The sequence below is a fragment of the Porites lutea genome, chromosome 3 (genome assembly GCF_958299795.1).
Source record: "Porites lutea chromosome 3, jaPorLute2.1, whole genome shotgun sequence".
Lineage (NCBI taxonomy): Eukaryota > Metazoa > Cnidaria > Anthozoa > Scleractinia > Poritidae > Porites > Porites lutea.
Window position 1 is genome coordinate 10627729 of NC_133203.1, and position 23071 is coordinate 10650799.

Here is a 23071-nt window from a genome sequence, read left to right on the forward strand (position 1 = left end):
GCTTTTTTTTTTACCGTAAAGAAAAAGTAATTTTTTTCTTATCCTGTCTTTATTTACAAGTCTGAAATCAAGCATAAATTACTATCTAACAACTTTAACTTCATTTCCATCACACTATATGACGAGCGTTAATAAATATAAATACGTAGGTAAATAAAAAGCAACCTTCAGTTCTAACAAAACGAAACTGAAAGAGTACCACCTACGTTTGTTACTAGACAATAGCTTATTCCTTTATCAAACTTTAGGACTTACATCACTTTTTAAGAACACTGTATGAATCCTGTCACTGGTACAAAAAATTCCCAATGATATAGTGTAAGTGTAGATTTAGCAAAGACCACGTGACCGACAGTGACGACTGCGCGCGCAGGTCTTAAAAGGGAATGGTAGAAGCGAAGTGGCTTTTAGTTCTTTGCCACGTGCTGTCGCGTTATCATCTGAAGTCACGTTGTCTTTGCTATATCTGTCTATTCTCAGTGTCAGAATCTTGGGTTGGCTTTTTGTTTTAGCTGCGGAGGTAATCTCCTTCAAGCCTGGTAGAGATAAGAGCGATGAAAAAAGTCCCGATATCGCATCGATCATATCGAGATAGAAAAGCATCCATCTCAGCGATAGTCATCACAACGATGGTTACGATCGTTGAAGAGTTGTTTCCAAGCAATCACTGCTGTCTACTGCAGCGGTGGAGACCACACTTTTGCCACAAACCATTTTGAGGTTGCGCCGGAGTTAGACTGGGTCGGTGTTGTGTTGAACATGTGACTGCTCTGAAGGACGAACTTTTGACCCAGTTTCCTTCGCAACCTCTAAATTGCTAATAGCGCGGGCTCAAGAAAAGTCTCACATCGCAATCCAATAAAACGCCGACCACGGAATCTCAAGTGGAATTTCAATACACTAAAGGGAACAGCTTTGTTTTTGCCGTAGCGCATGACCATAAGGACCTCTGAAAAGAACACTTGTTTGGGATCGAAAATCATCGATATTTATGTTACCAGTAACGGAACGGGCAATGCATGTGTAGCTAATCTAAGTTATTTAAAAATATTCAAGTTGTTTTCTCTTGGCGAAGAAGACTTGGCTGTTTCCTGATCCTCTCGGCTTATGCTTTGTTCATGGGAGCAATTTCATCGTCGGTGATTTGTAATGAATCCTTTCGCCTTTTAAAGAATCCAAGCTACAACAAAAAACAGACTTAATTTCAAAATACAGTTATGATAACTAATATCAACCAACAAGAAATTGATTTCATTTCACATACTCCACCTACATTAATACCTTTCAAAAAGGTCTGTAGCTCACTTGCCGTAAATGGTCTAATAGACACCCTCTCTCAAATAAACGCATCTTGTCTAATGAACGCCCCACTAGATTTTAAGTTTGTAGCCTGAATAGGATGCCCTTCTTTAATAAACGCCCCGCATGGCAATCGTTCAAAAATACTTGGAAATAATGAAACAGAGAAAAATCGATTGTTTAAAGTCATTTTGTACAGCAAGGATTCTGACATCAGAGTATGACTTCAAAGTTGAGCTTAAAAAAAAAGAAAAAAACTGAAACTCTTAACGGCCTAGACGACGTATCAATGGATGGACCAGATAGTCTGTTATTTATAAACTGTGGTGATATATTTGCCGAAAGCATATTTTTTTATTTTTTTATTTCGTTTCACCGTCAATTACTTTGCTATACGAGCACGGCTACTGACATCCCGGCTGTGAGCAGAGCCTTCTTAAAAAAATCGATCAAGCGAAAGCAAGGCTCTGCTGGAAGGATGGTCTTCTGAACCCTTGTTTAATCTCTTTGTTGATGCTTACTGGTGGAACATCGAGGAGCGCCTCGTGTAAAAGTAATTTAACTTACGTCAAACAAGTATACTTTGTCTATGTACCCAAGCCAACTTTTTGTTTCTCAAAAAACGAGCCAAGTCTTTTTGGAAATGTAGGAAAAGTTGACTCACCCTGGGTAGCTTGAGTAGGCGAGCGACCCGCCTTTTTTTTACACGGAACAAGTTTTTTCATATATTTGGGGCATAGTTTCTGCATAACTCAATTGGATAATTACAAAGCGCGAACGCGAACGCGAACTAAAGTAAAACTCTGTCGGCCGTTTTGCGGCCAAAAAAGGCTCGCTCCGCTCACTAAGAGGTCGATTTGTAGCAAGTCTATGTCAGCCCCTGAGAACTGGCCAATGTATTAATTTACAAACCTTGTACAGAAGAAAAATGACTCCAGTAAGTAAGAGGATTCCACCGAGGGCCGATAACAAATACACCCACCAAGGGATTGATTTGCCTCTGTTACCTCTCCGCTCAGGCTTGGCTGTCAAAACAATCTGCGGAAAAAAAATAGATTAAGCTAACTTGAAAGAAAAATATAGAAACGAAAGGAAGAAAGGGTGTGCTTTCCTTCACGGTTTACAATTGCAAGCTTTGCAGTATAAATGGATGAAAAAGAAATAATGGATGAAAAGTTGATATGATGCATGAAATGTAAACCATCTGACAAATGCAATATGTGGTAATTAAAGTAGCAATACAAGTTCAATTTGTAAAATGCATGTGGTTGCTCTTTCACAAAGGAACCGAAACATCTTACCGTAGCAATATCGTTTTCCTCATTTCTTTGCATAACTTTAGTAGGAGGATGAACTTGTGCAAGTGTCTCTAACTCAACAACCAAAGGTTCATCTAGCTGTTAATTGACCAAAAAAAAAGCAAAAAAAGCTGCAACATTAGTTTTGCTATAACTCATTCAAATGCTTCTACATTTCTGATTGGCTTAAATCAGCAGGTTACCAGGAGTTACTTTTGATGACCAAATATAGAAGTTTTACGTCATTTGTCCAATATATTTTTTATTATTGAAAGGATGATTCCAACTGTCTAAATTAAAGTATTGGACGAATGACGTCACAAAAAGGCGGTGCCTTTAGTCATGCAGTGGCAGCTAGAGGGCACGAGACGCTGATTGGAAGACGCTTTAAAAAAAGGAAAAGTAAACCAAATTTCTGGCAGAAAAATAGTAACGACAGAAATTCTCAGAATGCCTCTGAAAGATGTCAACTGCGTTTTTAAAGCCTTCGGCTTCATTAGACAACACCCTTCTAGATCTGCAATATTTTTCATATCAAACACACCTACCTTTAGAAAAGTGTTCTTCCACAATCGTGACGTCAGTTTAATTTCCACTGTGTCACCTTGTCTCATTCGACCCAGGCTACACTGGAAAGATTGGCATACGGCTTGACTGCAGTTCTGTTAAAAGATAGAGATTACAGTGCATAAATCATCCTACATAAAATAAAGAGAATTATGAACGCGCTTGGAAATAATAAGCTTCAGGTTAGCTAATTTTTATAACTCTGACAATATAATTCTTGATATTAGGAATATAATTGTAGAAGGGAATTATTTCTTCAAATAATTCGGCACAAAATCAGCCGATGGCCATAATGGCGTGGAAGGACCTCCACAGGTTCAAAGGTAACGTAACGTCACACGCGTAGTATGAGCTTTCTAACTCACCAGTGAGATTACATCACGTCTGTCTCTGTTGACATTACCAATACTTATCGAATGATTGCCTTTCGCTGACTGTGAAATAAAAAATGAATGACACAGATATTGTTAGAAGAACGTTAAAAACATCTCTGGAAGCTAGATTTCTTCTAATTCGATCTATAAAAACGCAACTTAGAAATATATACCACTAAGTAACACTTATTATCAGTTATAACAACACAATTTTCTATAACTTCAAGAGGAAAAAGCCGTATTATAAAAAATTATATCGATATCAAAAGTCACTGGAGATATTTCGCAGCTTACCTTAATATTACGAGGATTCACCGGAACATCACAGCTTCCAGGTCCAATAACCTAAAAGAATGGTGACTTTCATTACGAATTCTAAGGATGCTTGGAAGCAAAGCTGTCAATCCCATAACATTCTAACCCTTCACTTTTTACTTAACTCTGAAGCTAACCTACAGCCATCCCCCCTCCCCCCCACGTGACAGCCACGCCGAACATCCTCTCCTCCGATATTTTTCCTCCAACAATTTTTAAGAAATTTCTTACCTCGACTTGTAAAAGATAAATAAGGTAGCTCTCGGGATCGCTTTTCCTCAACAGTTTAGGAACAGTAATCGTCACCTTTGATTCGTCTACAACGCTGGGTCCAAAATTCCTGACCTGTGACAGGTTAAGCACCCGGTGTCAGTTGTTATATTGCATGGCGACATCTGGCAGGCCGTGATTAAGCATGCTTATGTCACCATAGTAACCAAGATTAAAGGAAGCAGACTGTTTACATTCACCTATAATTTCGTGTAACTGCAAATTGCCCCTGGTTGCAGGAAATGGGGATAAAATCACCTCCCATCCCCTTTCGCCGGCCTACCCAGTATACCCAGTTTTCGCTCAACATACTGAGGAGATTCAGATAGCCGCCTCTCAAACTCAGAGATCGCCCTAAAAAATAACATGGAAAAATAGGTGACACACTGTGAACTGTCTGAGAGTTTAAACATTTCCTTGGGTCATATACCGAAAAGCCGTCTTTAATGACCAGAACTACTCTTTTTGTTTTGTTTCGTTCTTTGTTTGTTTTTCTTCTGGGTTGATAGTTTAGCTCAAGCTTTGTAAACAAATATTTTTTTTTTATGTTGAATGGAAAGTTTCTCTTTCAAACAGCCCACCCCCACCCCTTTAAAAATCCACTCCGCTCCCCAAACTCACTTATTGAGGCGTAACAGGTCTTGCGTTAATATCATAAAAATTCTTGACTGAAGTCCCTCAACCGAAGACAAACAAAAAAACGGTCTCTAGCTTTAGGTAGCCGCGGTAAGCTGGAACAGCTAGGTGGATAAACGTAGGTGTTTTTTTTTCCTTTCTTTGACAATTAAGCAATGAGGTTTTGTCGATGAAAAGGATTTATCTAAGCCTGCATGTATGATTGCCTAAAAGATTGCCTACCGTAATAGTTTGAATAACCTCGGGTCCAATCTCCTCTTCGTGAAGTTCCTCAACTTTCTTATTCCCTACCACGGTTCCAGAATAAATGACCTGATCTGGCTTTGAATAACTGTGGATGTACAGAATTTTGGGGGTGATTCACAGAGTATACTGCTCTGAAGAATTAAGAACACAGATACATGTACTAGGGAAGAGAACGTAATCCAGCCAGTTATCAATTAGAGCTCATTGTGGCCAGAGATTTTTTTTCAGGAAGATAATCTTGATTAATTATTTGATTAAATTCCCATCGAATGGTATAGGTCGCTCCTTACTGATTATTACTAACATTTTTTAGTCACTTTGGTTTTAAGCTGAGAATTCAGTCACATACGTACCCTCTAACCTCCAAATCTGCTTCATACTTCACAGCAACAAAGAATTCTTTGCTGTTGTCCCTTTTGTTTGCGTCGAAGTCTTGACTGAAAGACCAAGAATAGTGATTCATTACATTTAAATGGCAATTTAGAAGAGCTAACTTTAAATCTTGAAATCAAGTTGGTCTTCTAAACACACCTACCCAAAAGTCTCGCTGGCGTATGCACGTTAAAATGATGAATACATGAATTTTCTTTGCATTTAGATCTAATTAAGCTAATCACTTCAGCAAACAGGATCATTTGTTTCACCTAAAAAGTCATCTTAGCAAGAGCTGATTTTCTTTTCTTAGTTCTTTCGCACATAATCTAAAATAATCACACCAAGTATTTCTTACCTTTCGGTCTTGACAATAATGGTTAAATCCTTTTCCACGGATTCCGCTGAAAACTTGAGATCAAATTGATGCTGAAAAGCGAATCAAATCAAGTAACGTTACCAAAATGATAAGCAAAATCGTGCGAGTAATGTAGAGGAAGTAGCTTAGCGCAACAACGTTTAAAATAAAGAGGACAAACACTCCATCGTACTGGGTCGAGATGTAGCAAACCTGGTTTGCTCTAATCCTGGCTTACCAGTCACATTGAACACCCAATAAAGGTTTCCATGGCAACTAACTAAAGATAATTAAAATTGCGAACCATTAGCAGATCAGCGAGAAACTCGCAAAACACTCTTTTTTGAAGAGATTTAAAAGCTTACATCCCATTCCACCTCTGTTTTGATTTCTGCCTTTGAGAAAACGTTCCCCTATTTTTAAATTTTGAACATAGGCTGGGATTTTGAAGAAAAAGATGTAGACTACTTACTTTGCTGAGTCCCGGAAGCGCGATTCTTGTTCCTACATCACAGGTGATAGAGGACTGGGACCCAGTATTGTTCCTTGAGTGAAGGTCATCTTTGCACTGTTGGATGAAAAGAAAAGGTATGGTGAGGCCTAGGCCAAACGTCGAACTTTTCATGAGACGAACCAAACTCTAACTTGAGTCTACCTAAATTTAGTAAAAATCGTGTGTTCGGTCAGACGTTGAACTTAGGACGCGTGAATCAGACCAAAAAGCAGTTTTAATGACTGTTCTCCCGAATTAGGCTAAATATTCATTATCATACAAATGTTTAATTTATTACTTTAGTTCGTCGCTTGTGAAGATCGACATTCCCGGAGATGGTCTTCTTCTGAAGCAAACGGAGAGAACGTGTTGGACGATCCAAACTCATTCAGAAGAACTTAACTGAGCCAGACGTCGAACTTTTCATGAGCTTAACTTGGTTCGTCTCATGAAAAGTTCGACGTTTGGACTGAACGACATGTTGAAATGATTGCTATGAGAGTAAATCACCATGTCTTGCAAAAAAATACTGCCGTGAAAATAAGGAGTTCTCGCGCATGAAATTAATGAATACAATAGAAATGAATTTCGAAACTTTTGAGCGTTCTCGCACTTCACGATGATATAAACATCAGTTATCTTTGAGCCTACTTACATCGCCAGTCCGTAGATAGCCTAACGATCTCGGATATTTGACCAGAAGTTTGGAATAGTACGCATGGTCGTTCGCCTTGTTGGTTACCGTAACCTGCAAAATGAGTTCTCTCACCAGACCGATGCGCAGATTCTGGTCAAAAGTATGATTTCCGTCGTATCTGTTACAATATTGAAAAAAAAGCATTTAGAATAAGTGTGTTAGATATACCAGTGTTTACTTTGTTTACCATTTTCTCCTAATTAGCTGTGTGTTCACAGGGTTCGCTAAAACTTGGGTCACAACTTTTCAAACGGTCACGATGCAGCTAGCTGTTTGCAACTCTCTTTTTACATAAGGTTACCAGGAGTACACTGTAATGATTTGATAACACAGTGGAGATGAGAAGAATATACTAGTCGGTCCAGCGATGATTTTTTTGGTGTCAGTTGAATGTTTCTGAGTTTGTATACTGTCCTCTTAACCATGGATTCCACTCCCTTTGGTCATCTATGAATAACAAAATGAAAGAGGCAGCTATCCTCTTTTGAAGAGCATGCCTCTCCCCTCTTGATTTCAATACTTAGCGTGAACAAATTTCCTGATACTACAACATTCATACCACAAAATTTAAACAATTTTATTAAAACTGCTTTGGAAGCAGATTACAATTAACTATCTTTGTTTTACCATGCATTTGGCTGAGGAGAAAAAGATTAAGAGGCTTTACACCGGCATAATTACGTAGTTCAGAGACCTTTTTCTTTAAAAAGGCTGTTATTTTTTCCCAAGCTATTTCGTTTTGACCTACCTACCCAACTAAAATCACTTTTCCATTCACAGCCAGATCAGGCACACAAACATGCTGGTTCTTGCATTTTTTCATAAAGAAGACCTGCCGAAAAATTCAACGTTAAAAAAACATGTACTTGTTATATACAGCAAGGAATTTCTGTCCATCACTGAGATAGAAAACAAAAGGCGTCGATAAAGTTGTTAAACTAGACTTAAAATTTAGGCCTGAAAAGAACGCAATTTTAATAGCCTTATACTGTTGGAAAGGAAAAGTACAACTAATCGTTTGGTAAACAAAACTTTTATTTGGAAAGAACAAGTCACAGTATAAAAAATCCGGGTTCATTCTGAACTATAAGTTGGTATCTTCTCGTATTTCTATAACTTACGTTATAGTTCGGTTTAGTGCAATAATGTTTTAATAAGAAATGCGTCCTTAGTTAAGTTGGCAAAGAATTTATTGTGCCTTGAAAAATTCGTCTTCAATAACTTTATTGACTTCAATAAATATAGGAATATATATAGGACTTCAAGAACGGACGACTAGAATCATGACAAGTAGTCGGACATAGCCTGCGTAGCATGGCGGTTTTGTCGAGCCGGGCGCACGAGCGGCGAAGCCGCGAAATTCGCGCGAGAACGACCAATCTCCGCGCGGTTTTTCTGCCCACGCCCGCCTTATTTTACTTAGCAACCAAAACCGCCATGCTACGCAGGCTAAGTCGGACATTGCTCAGTGATTGCTACCTTCATAATTGGGAGAAGACAGTTGACTTATAAGAAAAAGTTTCCTGGCTTACGGTTGCAATGATCCTTAGTATATGCAGCAGAATGAACGGACTGACTTTTGCATGATTTCATTCGTTCAGTGGCTAACTGATTCACATTGAATTTTTGAAGGCCAATTTTATTAGCTCTAATGTTATTCTTTCAACGGATAAGTTGTTTCGTGAAGGAGTCCTACCTCCTCTGTATGATGTGCTTGAACTGAATCATTTAAAACAGGACACAGATCATTTCCACAAGATTTGACTAATCCAAATCTCAAATCAAAGGTCAGCGAGGAAGCAACATCTGCGAGATTATCCTTTTTCTAAAAGGGAAATTAAAAATGGTTAATTTTTATTTTCTTGTTTCCTTAGCCGTTGAAATGTTAGATTTCTGTGCGATTTATATGCGCTGCGCGGGCAGCTAAGAGGGCGTTGGAGTCCGTCAAAAGAGGCTCTTGAGTCCGTTCAAAACTAGCAGATAGCTGATATCTAACAGCCGCTCCAACACGGTGTTCTTCCTTGCGTCTATCTTCCCGACTGCACAAATAATTAGTACCGGCAACATAATGATATCGTTGAGTAAACCCTTTGACAGACTTCCGAGTCATCAAGGAACTAAAACGCACAAGTAGAGAGGGGGTGGGAGCGGGGGCAAAAATTAAAAATACTAGAGTAAATGCCTTCCCACTAAAAGTCGTCTTAACTTTCTCTAACTACTTTTAAATACCTTCAGATAAACAGTCCTTGGTCTTGAGCAGTAGCTGTCTCTTTTCTTTGTTAAATTATGAACTCCACTCATGACGAATATCCTTTCCTTTGTTAAGTCGTCCATAAAAAACATCCGGCGAAAAGCATCGGTCTCGAGACATGCTTTCTTTTTATCCAACTCGACAGTGTACGAAAGCTGTAAGTCTACAGATACAACAGATTACAATAGGAACGTTTTAGCACTAAGCACTGAACGTCCATAAAGTAAAGCGTCTGTTTAACTGACAGGAACTTCAACCAGTCTCAAAATTTTGAGGAAATTTTGTTCGTGTCAGAACATTTTTTCTTACAAATAGACGGTTTTTCTGTTCTAATTTATAAACAAACTTTCTACCTGATATCCAGATGCCACTATGCTCTGGTAAAAAGAAACGCGGGGAGTCATGGGAAGGATAGACTGACCACTGGCAGCGTGAGTTTAACTTTGTGCAAAGTTTTTATAACGTTACAAGATACAAATGCAATCTGACACGTATGAATTAATATACAGCCTGATTATACAGACTGAAGAATCAAAAGAATACAGAATTGTCTTACCTCTGTCATATTGTATCGCTTTGTTTTTGAGTGTAAAGCAAACTGATAGGTTCAAGCTGAAAAACAGAGAAGGAACGTAAGTTGCTAAAAATCACGTCGGTTGTGTTAAATGATTAGGACTTACCACTTGTGGTCATTTCCGTCAGGTAAGCGGCACAATCCGTCGTTGCTTTCAATAGCAATCTGTTTTCTGCTAAGATGGATTCTTCCCTCCAAATTTACGATTGAACGGGTCCTTTAAGGTAAATATGAACAGATTGAGTCAATAACTGAAGTTCTAAAAGCCGGACAAGGGACTTAGTGGTGAGATTTTTATACTGCAACGTGGCACGGAAAATATGATGAAAACCGTCAACAGTTAGACGACCCGGTTAACCGCGAGTATAAACTGAGAAAGTCTTATTACTTCCATTAATCTGTTATTTATTAAAGTCACAGGTACGCTTACTATCTCGATCTTTTATCTAGCTTTAAGTAGTAACCCCCCTTCGAATATACGCGTTGTGGGCGGTTTCCAGCTAGGATACCTCCACCACCGTAATCACGGGACTCTGAATGTCGCGCGACTATGCCTAAAAGCCCGGATGTACGGGGCGGCATGTTGAACCAATGAAAACTTAAAAGAAATACCAATTTGTAACAATCGCGGTGAAAAAAACAACGTAAAGCAACACTTGAAAAACGGGAAAGAAGAAAACACTTCAAGAACTACAACTAGGGGCAAACTAGGAGTAATCAGCTATTCTATGTGCGGCAGAAAACCGTAAGGCTCATTAGTGTGACCGGTTAACATCCAGAAGCTTTGACCAATTTTACCCACCTAAAGAGCACGGCTTTATTTGATCTGTAGGCACCGACTGCAACATCTGTTTGCGAAACCAATAGAGTAAAGCCGTTATTTCATTTTGACTGCAATTTTGTACCGCATCAAAGATTAGCAGATATTATTAGTAATGAATCGAGTGTTCCTTGAAGGTTTGGACGTAAGGTCTCTGAGGTGCAAGAGGAATTGCCGATAAACAATTAGGACAGCTTCCAAAAGGTACGGAAGAGAAGTCATCACGTTGATTCAACAGACTATGTTATATTTTGGACTCAATATCTTTTTAACAGTAGGCCGAGAATATGATCTCCGGCATGATCGTGGTCCTAAACAGAAGTTTTTATTATGGTTAGTGACGTCTTGAAATAGTTTCCTGGACGAGCCTATCGAAAATGATGTTGCCAACTGCTCCACTCGAATTTACCCTCACCCAAACGATCGTGTTCAACATATTTACAGCGCAGAGTGGAATGAAGTGGAGACATTATTTAGATAGGGTAATACTTCACAATAACCATAAAGGCCGATATACACGAGGGGTTTGCTCCCGGAGCATATTCCATGGGGCACGATCCGGAGCAAAGCTCCTCTGTGTGTACCAACGATTTCATGGGTATACTACATCCTCGCGAGCAGAATTTCCACCCCGCAAAATGTTCCACGATATTTAGCTGGTTAAATACTTGGGAGCAAGCTCCCGGGTAAATAACGCTCCCTCGTGTGTACTGACACGTGCAAAATGATCCTGGAGCATGCTCCGGGAGCAAAACCCCTCGTGTGTGTCGGCCTTAAGAACTGATAAACTATAGTGAACCTAAGAGTACATGTTATAACTTACCCGGGTAATCATTTTCATCCATGTCAACAGTTCCCGTTATAGCAGAACCAAACTGCCTTAGACCAGGCTCCACTGACGAGCCTTGTATTTTCTGCACGCGAGAAAACAAAGAAATAACTTAGATCAAAGTATCACCTGTAAAATTTCTTAAGTGTTCAATGTGGAACATTCTAAAGTAAAATTCATTTATTCTTTATCAATCTAGACCAAGCCACGTAGGCTTTTTTAACAAAAAACAACGGATAATTCTCTGTTACGCTTAACAAAGATCTTTCATTGCTTTTGTGAGATATTAAGTTTGATGTCTCATCAAAAAAAAGTTTTGTACTGTACGTCATCACTTAAGTGCCAGCAAGTGTGGGCAGTCCATTTTTGTACGTCTTACGTTGCTTCTTCTCATTGTTCTCCGTCGCTAACACCAGGCGATGCTGAGCGAAAATACTTTATCAGGCCCCTTTTAGGACCTGCTTACACTTTGTGACTTTTGAAGAACAGGAGATTACCAAAGGTTTTTAATGGAGTGTCGACGGTATGATAAGAAAAGTCAAAGTAATTAAAATGACCAGTAATAACTACCAAGAATCAATCAAAACACCACGCAACCGCTCCTGGCGAGTGCTAAGCGCGGAGAAACGCATAACGTTTATATTCGTTTCAATTAGAAGCGTGACATTTTCAGCCAATTGCAAACGTTAAAATCTTTGGTTATTAAGCTTCAATTATATATGGCAGCGTGTTGTAACAAATTGCGTTAGCTGTCTCGCGGTGTAGTTACTTTAAATATATATCCTTTAAGTACAAGTACAAGTACTAACAATAACTTTTATTTCAACGCGATGGTGATTAAGACGTTGCCGCTTATGGGGTTGTACATATTAGCCAACTAAACCTTAAGCAATGAAAGTATATTAAAATATAAAAAATTATCGTTATCATTGTGAGGCATTGTTTGTGGAGATTCAGCCCGAAAATCTAAATTACGTACAGGTTGTCAGGTTTAGAGGCCATTCTAGCGTAATTTTTAAGCGTTTTAAAAGAAAAGGACTGATATATTGTAACATGCGCTATCATCTCATACCTGTTTATAGTTAGGATTGATTCCATTATAGGAACCACGATAAATATAGACAGCACCACTACCATCTTCGCCTTCAAAGGGAGCTCCAACAGCAATATCTGGTACAAAATTTATATATGTAATCGTCAAGAAAAGAAAACGGCCCTGGTGGATTTTAAATCATGATACCATAAACTAGGTGTTATACATGTCCAAGAGAGGATAAAGGGGAAAGAGAAAGGCATTCCCCGTACACACCCTATTCCATAGGTAATTCGTCTCCAGTTATTTCTAGAATTGGGAAAAAGTTACCTCGCGCGCTGCGTGGATGTTTCGTGGAGGTTTCGCATGACTAAACACCGTCCAAAACATGTGGGGCGAAAGGCAATGAAAGCGTAAAGAGATCGAGAGCATTCCTGAATATTGACGCGAAATGAGTCGGCCCTCACCTGGAAAAAGGGAATCGCTAGACTCTTTGACAACCCGTGAAATAAGTTTAACTCGAAATTATAGTAACCTCAGTGCTTTAATAAAATGAGAAATTTCGCCGGTCTATTGAAACCGGTCGTTTGTACAATAAAGTAAGTAGGACGCCAAGTGTTATTTTTGTTGAATAATAAAAGACTAATAAAAGAATAAATATCAAACCAGAAATTGCTCTCTTCAAACTGTAAATTATAAATGATCCTGAGAGAATATTCAGTGTGTTAAGGATTTCTCTACTGTACTGTTAGCTCTATACAAGAGAGGAAGGACGATTCTTTTTTAATTTCTATTTCGCTGACACAGCTTTAGCAGAAATCTCTCTGTAGTCGTTTTCGTCGACAAAACGAATAGCAACATCGCTCTCCGCGTCTTCCGCCATTTTGTTCTGCGTCAATTCGTGAAGGACGCTTGGCTCTGAGCGTGGGTCATCCACGCGGAACACATTCGCGCTATGTGATTGGCTGTTGTCTAATCCCCCTTGGGATCTGTAGTCTTAAAAATAACTCGAGACGAATTACCTATGGAATAGGGTGTGTATGGGGGATGCCTTCTCTGTCCCCTTTATCCTTTCTTGACATGTCGTATGACCCTAAAACATTATTATTTATCCAATAGAATGCATGTACTTCTTTCAAGGTCACCATGCACCCAATAGTGTACACAACAATGTTCCAACACTCCATAGGCTGGAATACTAATGGTGTCTTGTTGTACCCCCTTCCCTACCATAAAAAAATGATGTCTTTTTTAAATAGCCTCACCTCTATCACTACTAAGAAAATAAGCAAAAGACTTGAATAACCCTGTTCAGTTTCTTTCACAATGTAAGCTGCATGCGCAGACAAGATTAAAGCCTTGAAATCTCAAACTTGCGGGCTAAAAATTGGCGCCCATCATGCCCATCAGATAGGTGATGTCTTTTAAAGCCCTTCCACAACGTGTCAAGGTGGTCTTCGTCGATTACATATCTCGTAACCACCAAAATTCTTATGATCAGCGCGCTCCATACAATCATAGAATTAAGATGAATGTTACCTTGGTAACCATCTTTGTTAAGGTCTCCGACTCTTGCAATCGTCGTTCCAAACTGTGCATTTGGTATATTGTCTCCTTTTAAGCCTTGAGAGTCTTGAAGATTGAGAGCTCCCTAAAATGGCGATCGCGATATATATTAGTGAACTAAAAACAAAAGCAAATTTAGTTGACCTGTATGCAACTTCATCTGAGGTCAGTAGCGCTCAGGTTATCTCTGCAAAATACTTCTACATACGGTTACTCATTAATGAAAAGTCCTTCTCCTAGCTGGGTAGTGGAAGTGTCAGAAAAAAGCTCGGTGGAATTTTAGAAATCGGACCTAGCTGACTTACTAACTGACCGACTGGCTGGCTGAGCATGGACTGGCTGACTGTGGGACTCACTGACTGGCTGACTGAATGACTGGTTGGCTGACTGGCTAGCGACAAATAACAACAAATTCGTGGTAATTTTACATCGAAACGCTTTGAAAAGCGATTGTAGCGTACCTTTCTGTTGTTAACATAAACAAATACTCGTCCTTCGTCTCTATATTGGGCTCGTGGTGCTCCTACCAATAAATCTGAATACCTGTTAAAACGGTAATTGAAGTTTAGAACTGGCTTTTTTCGCAAAAATAAAGTGAAATACTTGATGCTAGAACAACATATATGTTATTTACATATTATAAGTATAAAAATGCAAGTTCTTTAAAAACTGACGCATTGTCCTTATCTTCAAGAGGAAGAAATTTCAAAATATGACCCTCGCCTATGGTTTTCCGTTGGTTATCGAAAATAGTCTGATTTTTATTTGGTTCTACTTTATTTTCTACAACTACTGATTGGTGACAAAATCACGTCATCTTATCATACAAGTTTTTAGTATAAAAACTCGCTATTTGTATCGTCCTGCAGTTAGCCGAAGGGAAAACTTTATAGTTAACTGGCTGATCAAAAAATGGACGCTTAACTTATTAATCTCAAAACTTACATATCATTGTTGGTATCAACACTACAAAGAACGCTTCCAAAATAGCTTCCAATCTAAGGGAGAGAACAGTTTACATAGTGTATTAAAAAAAGAGAAACAATCTGCTTCTTAAAGACATAGAGTGCGCAGGTAAGAAAAGCCTTGCGTAAACTAAACAGGACATCTCGTCGAACTCCAAAGACTAATTCAGATCAAACTCCCTCGCGCGATAGCTTCAGCTGGCCCCTGTCGGTCAAAAAGTGGATAGCCTTTATTTTCGGCTTTTAGTGCGTTTTTCTTTTGCGTTTTGTAAAAGCTGATCCGAGGTCAAATTAGAAAACTATTGGAGAGGGGGCGAGGGAAAGACGATACTCCATATTCTCCCGTCTCGTTTGACTTCGGTTCAGCTGTTCGCGCACCTGATCTTTTACTCTACGAAACACGAACGAAAAAAAACCGCCTGCCCCCGCAGGCTAAAAGGTAAATAACGCTAACTAGTGGATGAATCTCCATCCAGTGGATGACGCAATTGGTTTCCCTAATACTTATCCACTGAATAGTGAATTATCCTGAGGATAGCGCTATCCGACATTTGAACAACTTACCAGGCTCAGGTTCTTTGTAATTTAGAAAAGATATTTGCTTTCAGTCTTACTTACTGTGATTCCTTGAGGCCGGACGATTTCAGTTGTTACTTTTATACTTTCGTTTTGCCTTGAGTACAGAAGAACCTGTGGTAAAAAAAGAAATGTAATCTATAAAAGTTATGAAAGAATAACCGCAACCCATACAAATCATAGCCGGTCAATCCCTAAATTAATCTACAATTTTTATTCCCATCTCAACCGTCTCGAGGAAGAAAAAAAAACTATTTATCTTTTACTTACTTTTCCGTATAAACTGTTGTCTCTGGGAGCACCACCGACATATTCTATCCAAGAAAAAAATAGTAGAAAACAGACAATGTGACAATCAGTGCTTCTTTCCTTTGAAGGCCAGAGGGCAGCCATTGGCGCTGATGCTGAGACAGATATATAGGACCAAATCAACCCGAATTTATGGAAGAGAGCTGAGAACGGCAAAATATTGTATCAAATTTTGCAATTGAATAACAAAAGCTTTACGACGTAAATGAGTGATAAGCGCCGCGGGAGGGTAAAAAAACCGGGAGCAAGGTCTGTGTCTATATACCCCAGTTCAAATCCTTCGTCATTCCAAACCATACCTGTAGTTCTTGGGCTTAAAAAGTGTCCGCTTGTAACGGCATAACCTGATCGAAATAAAGAGCACATCTTACTGTATTACGTACATATATATATATATATATTAATATAGTCTACTATCATACTTCCTAGCTAGATAACCTTTCAGTTATTCTCTAAAATTGTCGTTGCTGTGGTTAGATTATCTCGATATAGTATTTTGTTCTTACCCATATAGGACTCTACTCGCCATGAAATTTTCGGGGTAAATACTGTCTTCTTCCGGTCCAAAGAATACGCTGCAACACCACCTAAGGAAAATATGAAGCCTAATCAGTAAGATTTTTTTCACCTTACCTTACAATACCTGACTTATTCAAAAGTGAATCATCGCACCAGACCTGGGCACACAAGCCCCTCGAAAAGCGCTCTACTGAAAGCTGTCAAGGCCAACCCTGCAGTAACCTGAGATCAGGCCCAATTTTAGCGGTTCTGTTATTTTCAAAGCGAAACGAAAATAGAGCCTGATCTCAGGTTAACCCTGCAGTTGCATTTCAGAACAGTTTTTACTGCAGAGTCCGAGAACTCTGAGTCCCTCCCCATAATCCTATCTCCGGACCATCGAATATTTAGAGGGCCACTTCAAGAAAGAACTTGTTAAATGATTCCCTCTCGACCCAGACCATTAAGAGTGTGTCAGACTAGGCTGGCTAGATCGAATAATGTGTTACTGATTCTCATATTCATGTCTTTTACAATTTTTGTCCTAAAATTGTATCCACTACCTATTTGTGTACATTCTTTTACGTTTTTGGACCTTATGATGGAGCTCGCACTGAGAGAGTTCCATGCCTGTAAGTGAATAAGAAAATAGAACTTGTAACCTTGTAAATCATTTCTCTGAATTATTACCTTGTCTGTGTCGAATCCCTACAGTTCCTAAGAGTAAATCATATCCGTCTGCGCTGTACTCTGCACTAATCCCACTCAGACAGTTTCCAAAGTCTCTAGATACTCTCTCTAAGATAAAAGTCATTACCGTTCAGTTTTATCAGTAAAATAAGTGAATTTTAATTTTGTATACGAATTGTTTGTATAATTTTTAAACAACCAGTATTATCGAGGAGGCCGTTAATCCCCGGGCGTTAACCCTCAGGTAAAGGAAGATTATTTTGCTATCACAATCATTATTATTTCATATTATTGTTACTGTTGTGGTTGTTTATTATTATGATTCGCGCCATGCTTTGGTGTCGGCTGCAGGCTGGCACATCATCGGCGAAACCGAAAATCACACATGAAAATTCTCGGGCACCCAGCGTACCCTGTCAGTAAAAGGTGAAGCTAACTTGTACATTCCGTCTCTGACAACCTTATAGACCTCAAGAGAGCATTAACGCTTAAAGATGGTAGAAAACCATCTTCCCTTTGACAATAACAATGCATGAACGCGTTTATGCTTCTAAGATTTTTTCTCATTATACAAAAAAAATGCTTACCTCCACAAGGAGTGACCTCTGGTCCTTGAACCCCCTCCAGATCTTGCCTTAATTGGAAACATCTTCCATTTAATCCAAGGTATCGATTATTTTTAACACTTTCGTCATCTGTTGGTCGTGCGATTTTATATCTCGGCGCGCATGTCTGTTGAAAAAGTCAAAGAGTACAAAAGTTAATCTGTAATTATTAGTGTTTAGTGTTTTGACCATGGATCTTGTAACAACACAATACCAGCCAATTGTAAGATGTTTGTTATTGGCTATGCCCACACTTGTTCCTTCTCATTATTCGCCAACCAAATGTAAATGATGGTAATATCATTATTGTAAACGGTCCCCAGTCACTGCCAAGTGTGTTTGGATAACTTCGCAAACGGAATAATATTGTTCACGTGTGGATGAAAGCTGTAAAAGTACAAATCTGTATGCGTTTACAGACTTATATTCGTTCACTCTCTTATAGGACGCTATCTCTTCCTTCATTAGCTATAACGAGTTTAGCACGGGGAACTGGGTCAAAGTTCTTCCCGAAACCAGTCCCATAATGCAATGCGACAAAACTCAGGCGCAACCTCGCAATGGCCAATTATTATATGGACAATGGACAATTAACATTGTCTTTTACTGGTCTAGTTAACGAAAATAGGACCTTTAAAATCTCCTTTAACATCATCTCAAATAGTAACGATATTGTAAGGCACACTTTTATACACTGGAGATAAAGAGGATACATCACTATTCAAGCAATTGGTTCCCTAACACATATCCAATGGAAAGTGATTTATCCGCTTAATAGCGATATCCCACTTTTGACCAAATGGGGCATGGTATCATTGTGGCGAATATTTAGGCTGCTCCAGTTATCTAAATCTTCGTAGGTGCATGCTTGCAGAAAAAGAAAACTTAGCAAAGTTTCAGTCCATCAGACAGGAACATAATAGACGCCCTCTCGATCAAACAGCTTCCTTTGAATAATCCCCTTCCCTTTTACCTCCTTACCCTGCCCCTTTTTACGCTTGCAGACAGGCTACCCAAAATTTAGACGATCGAACGTAAGAAAAAGCATGGGCGAGGAAAAACCGGGGAACGAATATTGAAACTCTTTGTCGATTTTTCGTTCCGGGAGGGAGGCGCTCGTCTCCGCTTGGACATTGCGATCCGAGGCAAATTCCGCTCAAGTGAAATCTTGAGACTGGCAAGAAAAACTATCCACCAGACGGTGATGCAAAAAATAACTTACCACTACTCTCCCATTCTCTCCAGTGCTGTACAAAGTTGCTCCAAGCCATTGGTTGGTTTTCACTTCTGTTTCGACTGCGATAGTTCTATTTGACAACGTTAACTCTTCCGTTTTTAAAGCTGTAACAAGAAAAGGCTGGTGTAAGATCAAATACCTACCCCGCGACTTTGATAAACCTTGATTGTTAAAAGAAACAATTCTAGAACTAATCTTGGCTCACAGGAACGGGCCGAACCTTTTCCCTCACGCTACACGAGTTGCCTATTAATCACTTTCAATGCCTAGTGTTGCACAAGACTCGCATTTCAGATCTTACTCCAGACGTGTTGCACATTGTGGCGTGGTGAAGGATTCTAGCAGTTTTGTTGGAGCGCCCGAAGAATTCGCCGCGAAAATGAACGGCGCAACAGCGAGATCGAAAATCTTTCTCCCGTGATTTCACTGCTAATGAAGACTCCAGGAGATCTGAGAGATTATCCTCAGTCTCTTGGCAACACTTGATACTACCAGCCAAGCAATATGATCATTCATTACCTACTTTACTGTGTCTTTTTTGTTTTTGTTTTTGTTTGTTTTTTTTGTTTTGTTTTTTGGGGGGTGGGAGGGGTTGTTTGTCTGTGTTTCATTAACAAATAGATCTAATTATTAATAGAATTCCGTTGCAGGATACACCCTATTTTTCAGAATGCCGACTTACGTTGATTGTCCAACAGAATTTCTGTACATTCCTTAGAACCAGGTTTGTATTCACACTTGAAAATTGCTCCATAATTAACAAACGTCTCAGAACTAGACAAAGACGTTACATTACTCGAAGGAGCACCGACCAAAAGCCTGCGAAAAAAAGAAAACACACAAAAAACTACATATAGCAAGAACTGTGCGTTATTACCTAGCTCCACCTAGAAATCGCAAGACTCGACAGTCGCGCGCAAATGAACCACCCACGTACTTAAATACTTCGCATCCCCCGCTGCGCGCGTGACCCTCACCTTTCGCGATTCCCAGATGGAAAAGTTTAATACTACGTTTAGCTTGCTTTGCAGCCGGCACACGCATTGTATTCGCCACTTTAGGGACGAGAATGGAACTGGAACCTAGACGCTAATATCGTACCCAGATCTCACTCTGTTTTACACTGAAAAGTGAGATCTCCCTTTCCCTTGGCCGTGGGAGATCTGGGTACAAGATTACCTAGACGCGTCCCGCAATTGTTCCTGGTTCGTTACTGGTGACGTGGCGGTAAGCTATTGGCCAACATCTTTTTTCTGTCTTTAGAGACAGTCCCAGAAGTCTTTGCGAAAGCAAACTCGGCCCACTTCCTTCTCGTTTCTAAAGTGGCGAATTATATAGTCCGTTTGCGAACAAATTCACAGACGCTCTATACAGGCGGTAAAGAGTGTCTGCCACGCAGGCTATATTACGTTATAACACATTTAAACTCCTTTGAACACAAAACAGTGCAGCAAACACTGATAATAGGTTTCAATACATGATTTTGCTATGCTATAAATAAAGCAACTGTGTTAAGAGAATACTTCACCAGGGACACCCAACGACTGTTTTCTGTAAAATATCTGTTCCGAAAATTTTCTAGTACTTGAGGAGGGCTAAAAATTTCTAGATGACCATTCCATTCATGTACAATTTTCGAAGCTTATCTAATAAATTCCCTACGATTTTCTGAAGTTTAATTTTTCACATTTTACTGCCCAGGTTAGGATATTTTTCGTATAAAAAGGAAATCTAAAAATTTTCGGATTCAAGAATGTGCTGGAGAGAGGAATCAGAAAAATTCTCACATTCATAATACATTAAATTGTATCTGAGATTTTAGGGAAAATAATATTGAAGCCCTTGTAATATTTGGAAAAGACTCAAGTTCCCCTAGGATGACCGAACAGGTACAAATTTTATAGCGCCGCTTAAGAATGCACTTCTAGAGATTTAAAAGTATACTTTTACTCTGGATAGCCTAAAAAATGTTTTCAATGTATTTGGCGGAAATTGTCGTTGGGTCGGTCGTTGTTTCTAAACATCCGTCTGTCTGGGTGGAAAGGTGATAAGCTAGTGATATGTTGTCAGTTGTCGACGGGATAAATTTATAGTAGGAACCCAAAACCTCCTGTTTATGGGTAAAATACTATCTCTTTCATCAGTTTGAGATTAAAAAAGACAACCTGGAAAAATCGGAAAAGATGTGTAGACCCACATAAGATGTTTCCGATACGTGGGTTGACTTTCAAACATTTCACGTTCTTTTAATTCTATCTGTGTTTTTCCCAGTCGTCAGGAGACACCCTGTAATCATGCCTCGACATTGTGCGAGTTTTTCTCTAAAGACTTCCGGAATTTGTGGACCCTTCAACATTACAGCTGTTAGATGCAAGTGAAACTATCCGCCGTAAATGCTACATCTATTTTCACCTTTAAGAGCATTAAAAAGTAGGACTTAGGATTAGCGACCTTATTCACTCCGTTCCGGAGATTAACGGATTATTGATCACGAACGTGAACCTTGCCTTCCAGCAGTCGTACTTCAAGAAAATTATACTTTGAAGTGTTTAAGGAAATCGAAAAAAACAACGTGACTTAAAAAATGTTGTTGAAGTACACCAGAGTGGGGAATATTTACCCCACAAAAACTAACAACTAAGCATGGCTCAACTCTTAAAATTAATCTGTTATCAGCGATATCGCCTGCTTAAAATAGGGCGAGAAACTTTCAATCTGACTTAAGAATGTATGAAATAAATTATATTTGTGAACTGCGGATGAAGATATGAAAGTGAATGTGATCCGTGCGGTTGAATTTCAAAGAATAAACAACCTAAACAACTGAAAAAGAACCTGAAAGAATGTCGAAGGGCAGGGTTCGATTCCCAGTCAAGTCTGAATTCATATCTTTTCAGGTTCTTTTTTAAACTGGTTAGGTTTGTCATTCATTCAACTTTATAATTCATACTATTCATTTTGGATCATTGTGGCGTGAATCAGTCTGGAGGAAATCAGAACGACGCTGATGTGGAAATTATTTTACGCTACGTGTACTTCACTTTCTATTTTACTTTGGTTGATTGGTTGGATAAAAAAAATCAATTGATTTTCAACTGCATAAGAATTTCATTTTCATCATTTCAATGTCAAAAGTATTTTATATTCGATTCGTACCAGCAAGTAGTACTGAGATGAAGATTCACACCAATGATTTAAGGAAAGCCAATTAAAAGGAAGCAGCGTGCCAGAAGATGGCGCGGAAAAATAAACAAAAATAAAGTGCGGTCACAATGTTAGAGAATATATGGCAATTTAACTACAATAATTATAATTCCTACCATTGTTTCCCACTGTACGAATGAGTCGCCAATGAATAACCAAACATCTTGCTCTGAAGCGGTCCCTCGTATATAATGGGCGAGCTGGAATCCAAGTTAAATCCAGAAATTTTTCTAACTTTGAAAATGAAAATATAATATAGAAGGGTCCATATTATCTTACTCTCCATGATAAACGATGATTACAATTTACGTGGCGACTGTTTTCTGCTTTCACAAATCAACTGAGTCTGAACGATCGTTATCTGCTGTTTGGTTATCGATAAGTGACGTCATAATACTGACGGAAATAAAAGTTTTGCCACCCAAACCAAAATATTATTGGAGGTGAACTTCAGCACTCAGCCTAGTCTAGGTCACGTAAATGATGATTGTTGCCCGTCTACTACATGTACTAATTTTAAATTAACTGCCATACTTTTTTCTCACAGGGAAATGTCTGGGTTACAGTGGTAAGAAACAACCTACGTGGGATGCTGTCAGAAAAAGATATTTACGAACTTATACTTAAATCAAGAGTCCAAGAAAAATCCATGTTTTTTTTATTAACGTTTTAAAAGAATGCGCTTCACAGCAGTTTTCCCGTGCTTGCATCCCTAGTTATTTTTCCTTTCTACTCCCTTCAATGACGCCTGCTATGTAGAATATCTGTACTGTGATTTCCTCCCAGGTTAAGTAATTCCTTCATTTCGAACCAACTTGTTTGTCTGTTAATGCTAGGATCATGATTACTTAATTAAAATGTCACGATTTCCAGTTTATTGATGAAATTTGCTCGAAAATTCTAGTTATTCACCTCTCCCATATCCTACATAAAGTGAACATTGTATCGACCACCGGATGTAGGCACACTTTGTGGTTTGGCTTAAGCCT

The 23071-nt window shown here is 39.0% G+C and overlaps 1 protein-coding gene across 1 annotated transcript; it reads right to left on the reverse strand.

Moving 5' to 3' along the window:
• Positions 1–29: 29 nt before the first annotated feature.
• LOC140930450 (integrin alpha-4-like) lies at positions 30–22450 on the reverse strand. The gene is made up of 32 exons (XM_073380139.1): positions 22199–22450; positions 19561–19697; positions 18864–18982; positions 17624–17768; positions 17037–17144; positions 16355–16435; positions 16148–16192; positions 15810–15853; positions 15582–15653; positions 14944–14996; positions 14460–14541; positions 13972–14083; positions 12472–12569; positions 11394–11484; positions 10553–10598; positions 9857–9967; positions 9733–9788; positions 9155–9339; positions 8622–8750; positions 7678–7757; positions 6884–7043; positions 6208–6303; positions 5736–5806; positions 5359–5442; positions 4982–5090; positions 4085–4198; positions 3833–3883; positions 3530–3598; positions 3146–3259; positions 2601–2696; positions 2212–2337; positions 30–1180 (listed from the first exon to the last, which is right to left on the reverse strand). The coding sequence occupies exons 1-32, from the start codon at positions 22366–22368 to the stop codon at positions 1106–1108; spliced, it is 3129 nt and encodes a 1042-aa protein (XP_073236240.1). The 5' UTR covers positions 22369–22450; the 3' UTR covers positions 30–1105.
• Between the last annotated feature and the right edge of the window lie 621 nt (positions 22451–23071).

Coding starts and splice junctions, on each gene's coding strand:
- LOC140930450 (XM_073380139.1), bottom strand. CDS start 22,368: ATGGAGAGTAAGATAATATGGACCCTTCTATATTATATTTTCATTTTC. Junction 7,758..8,621: donor AAGCACATCATACAGAGGAG/GTAGGACTCCTT, acceptor ATTTTTCGGCAG/GTCTTCTTTATGAAAAAATG. Junction 2,697..3,145: donor GGAAGAACACTTTTCTAAAG/GTAGGTGTGTTT, acceptor GTCAATTAACAG/CTAGATGAACCTTTGGTTGT.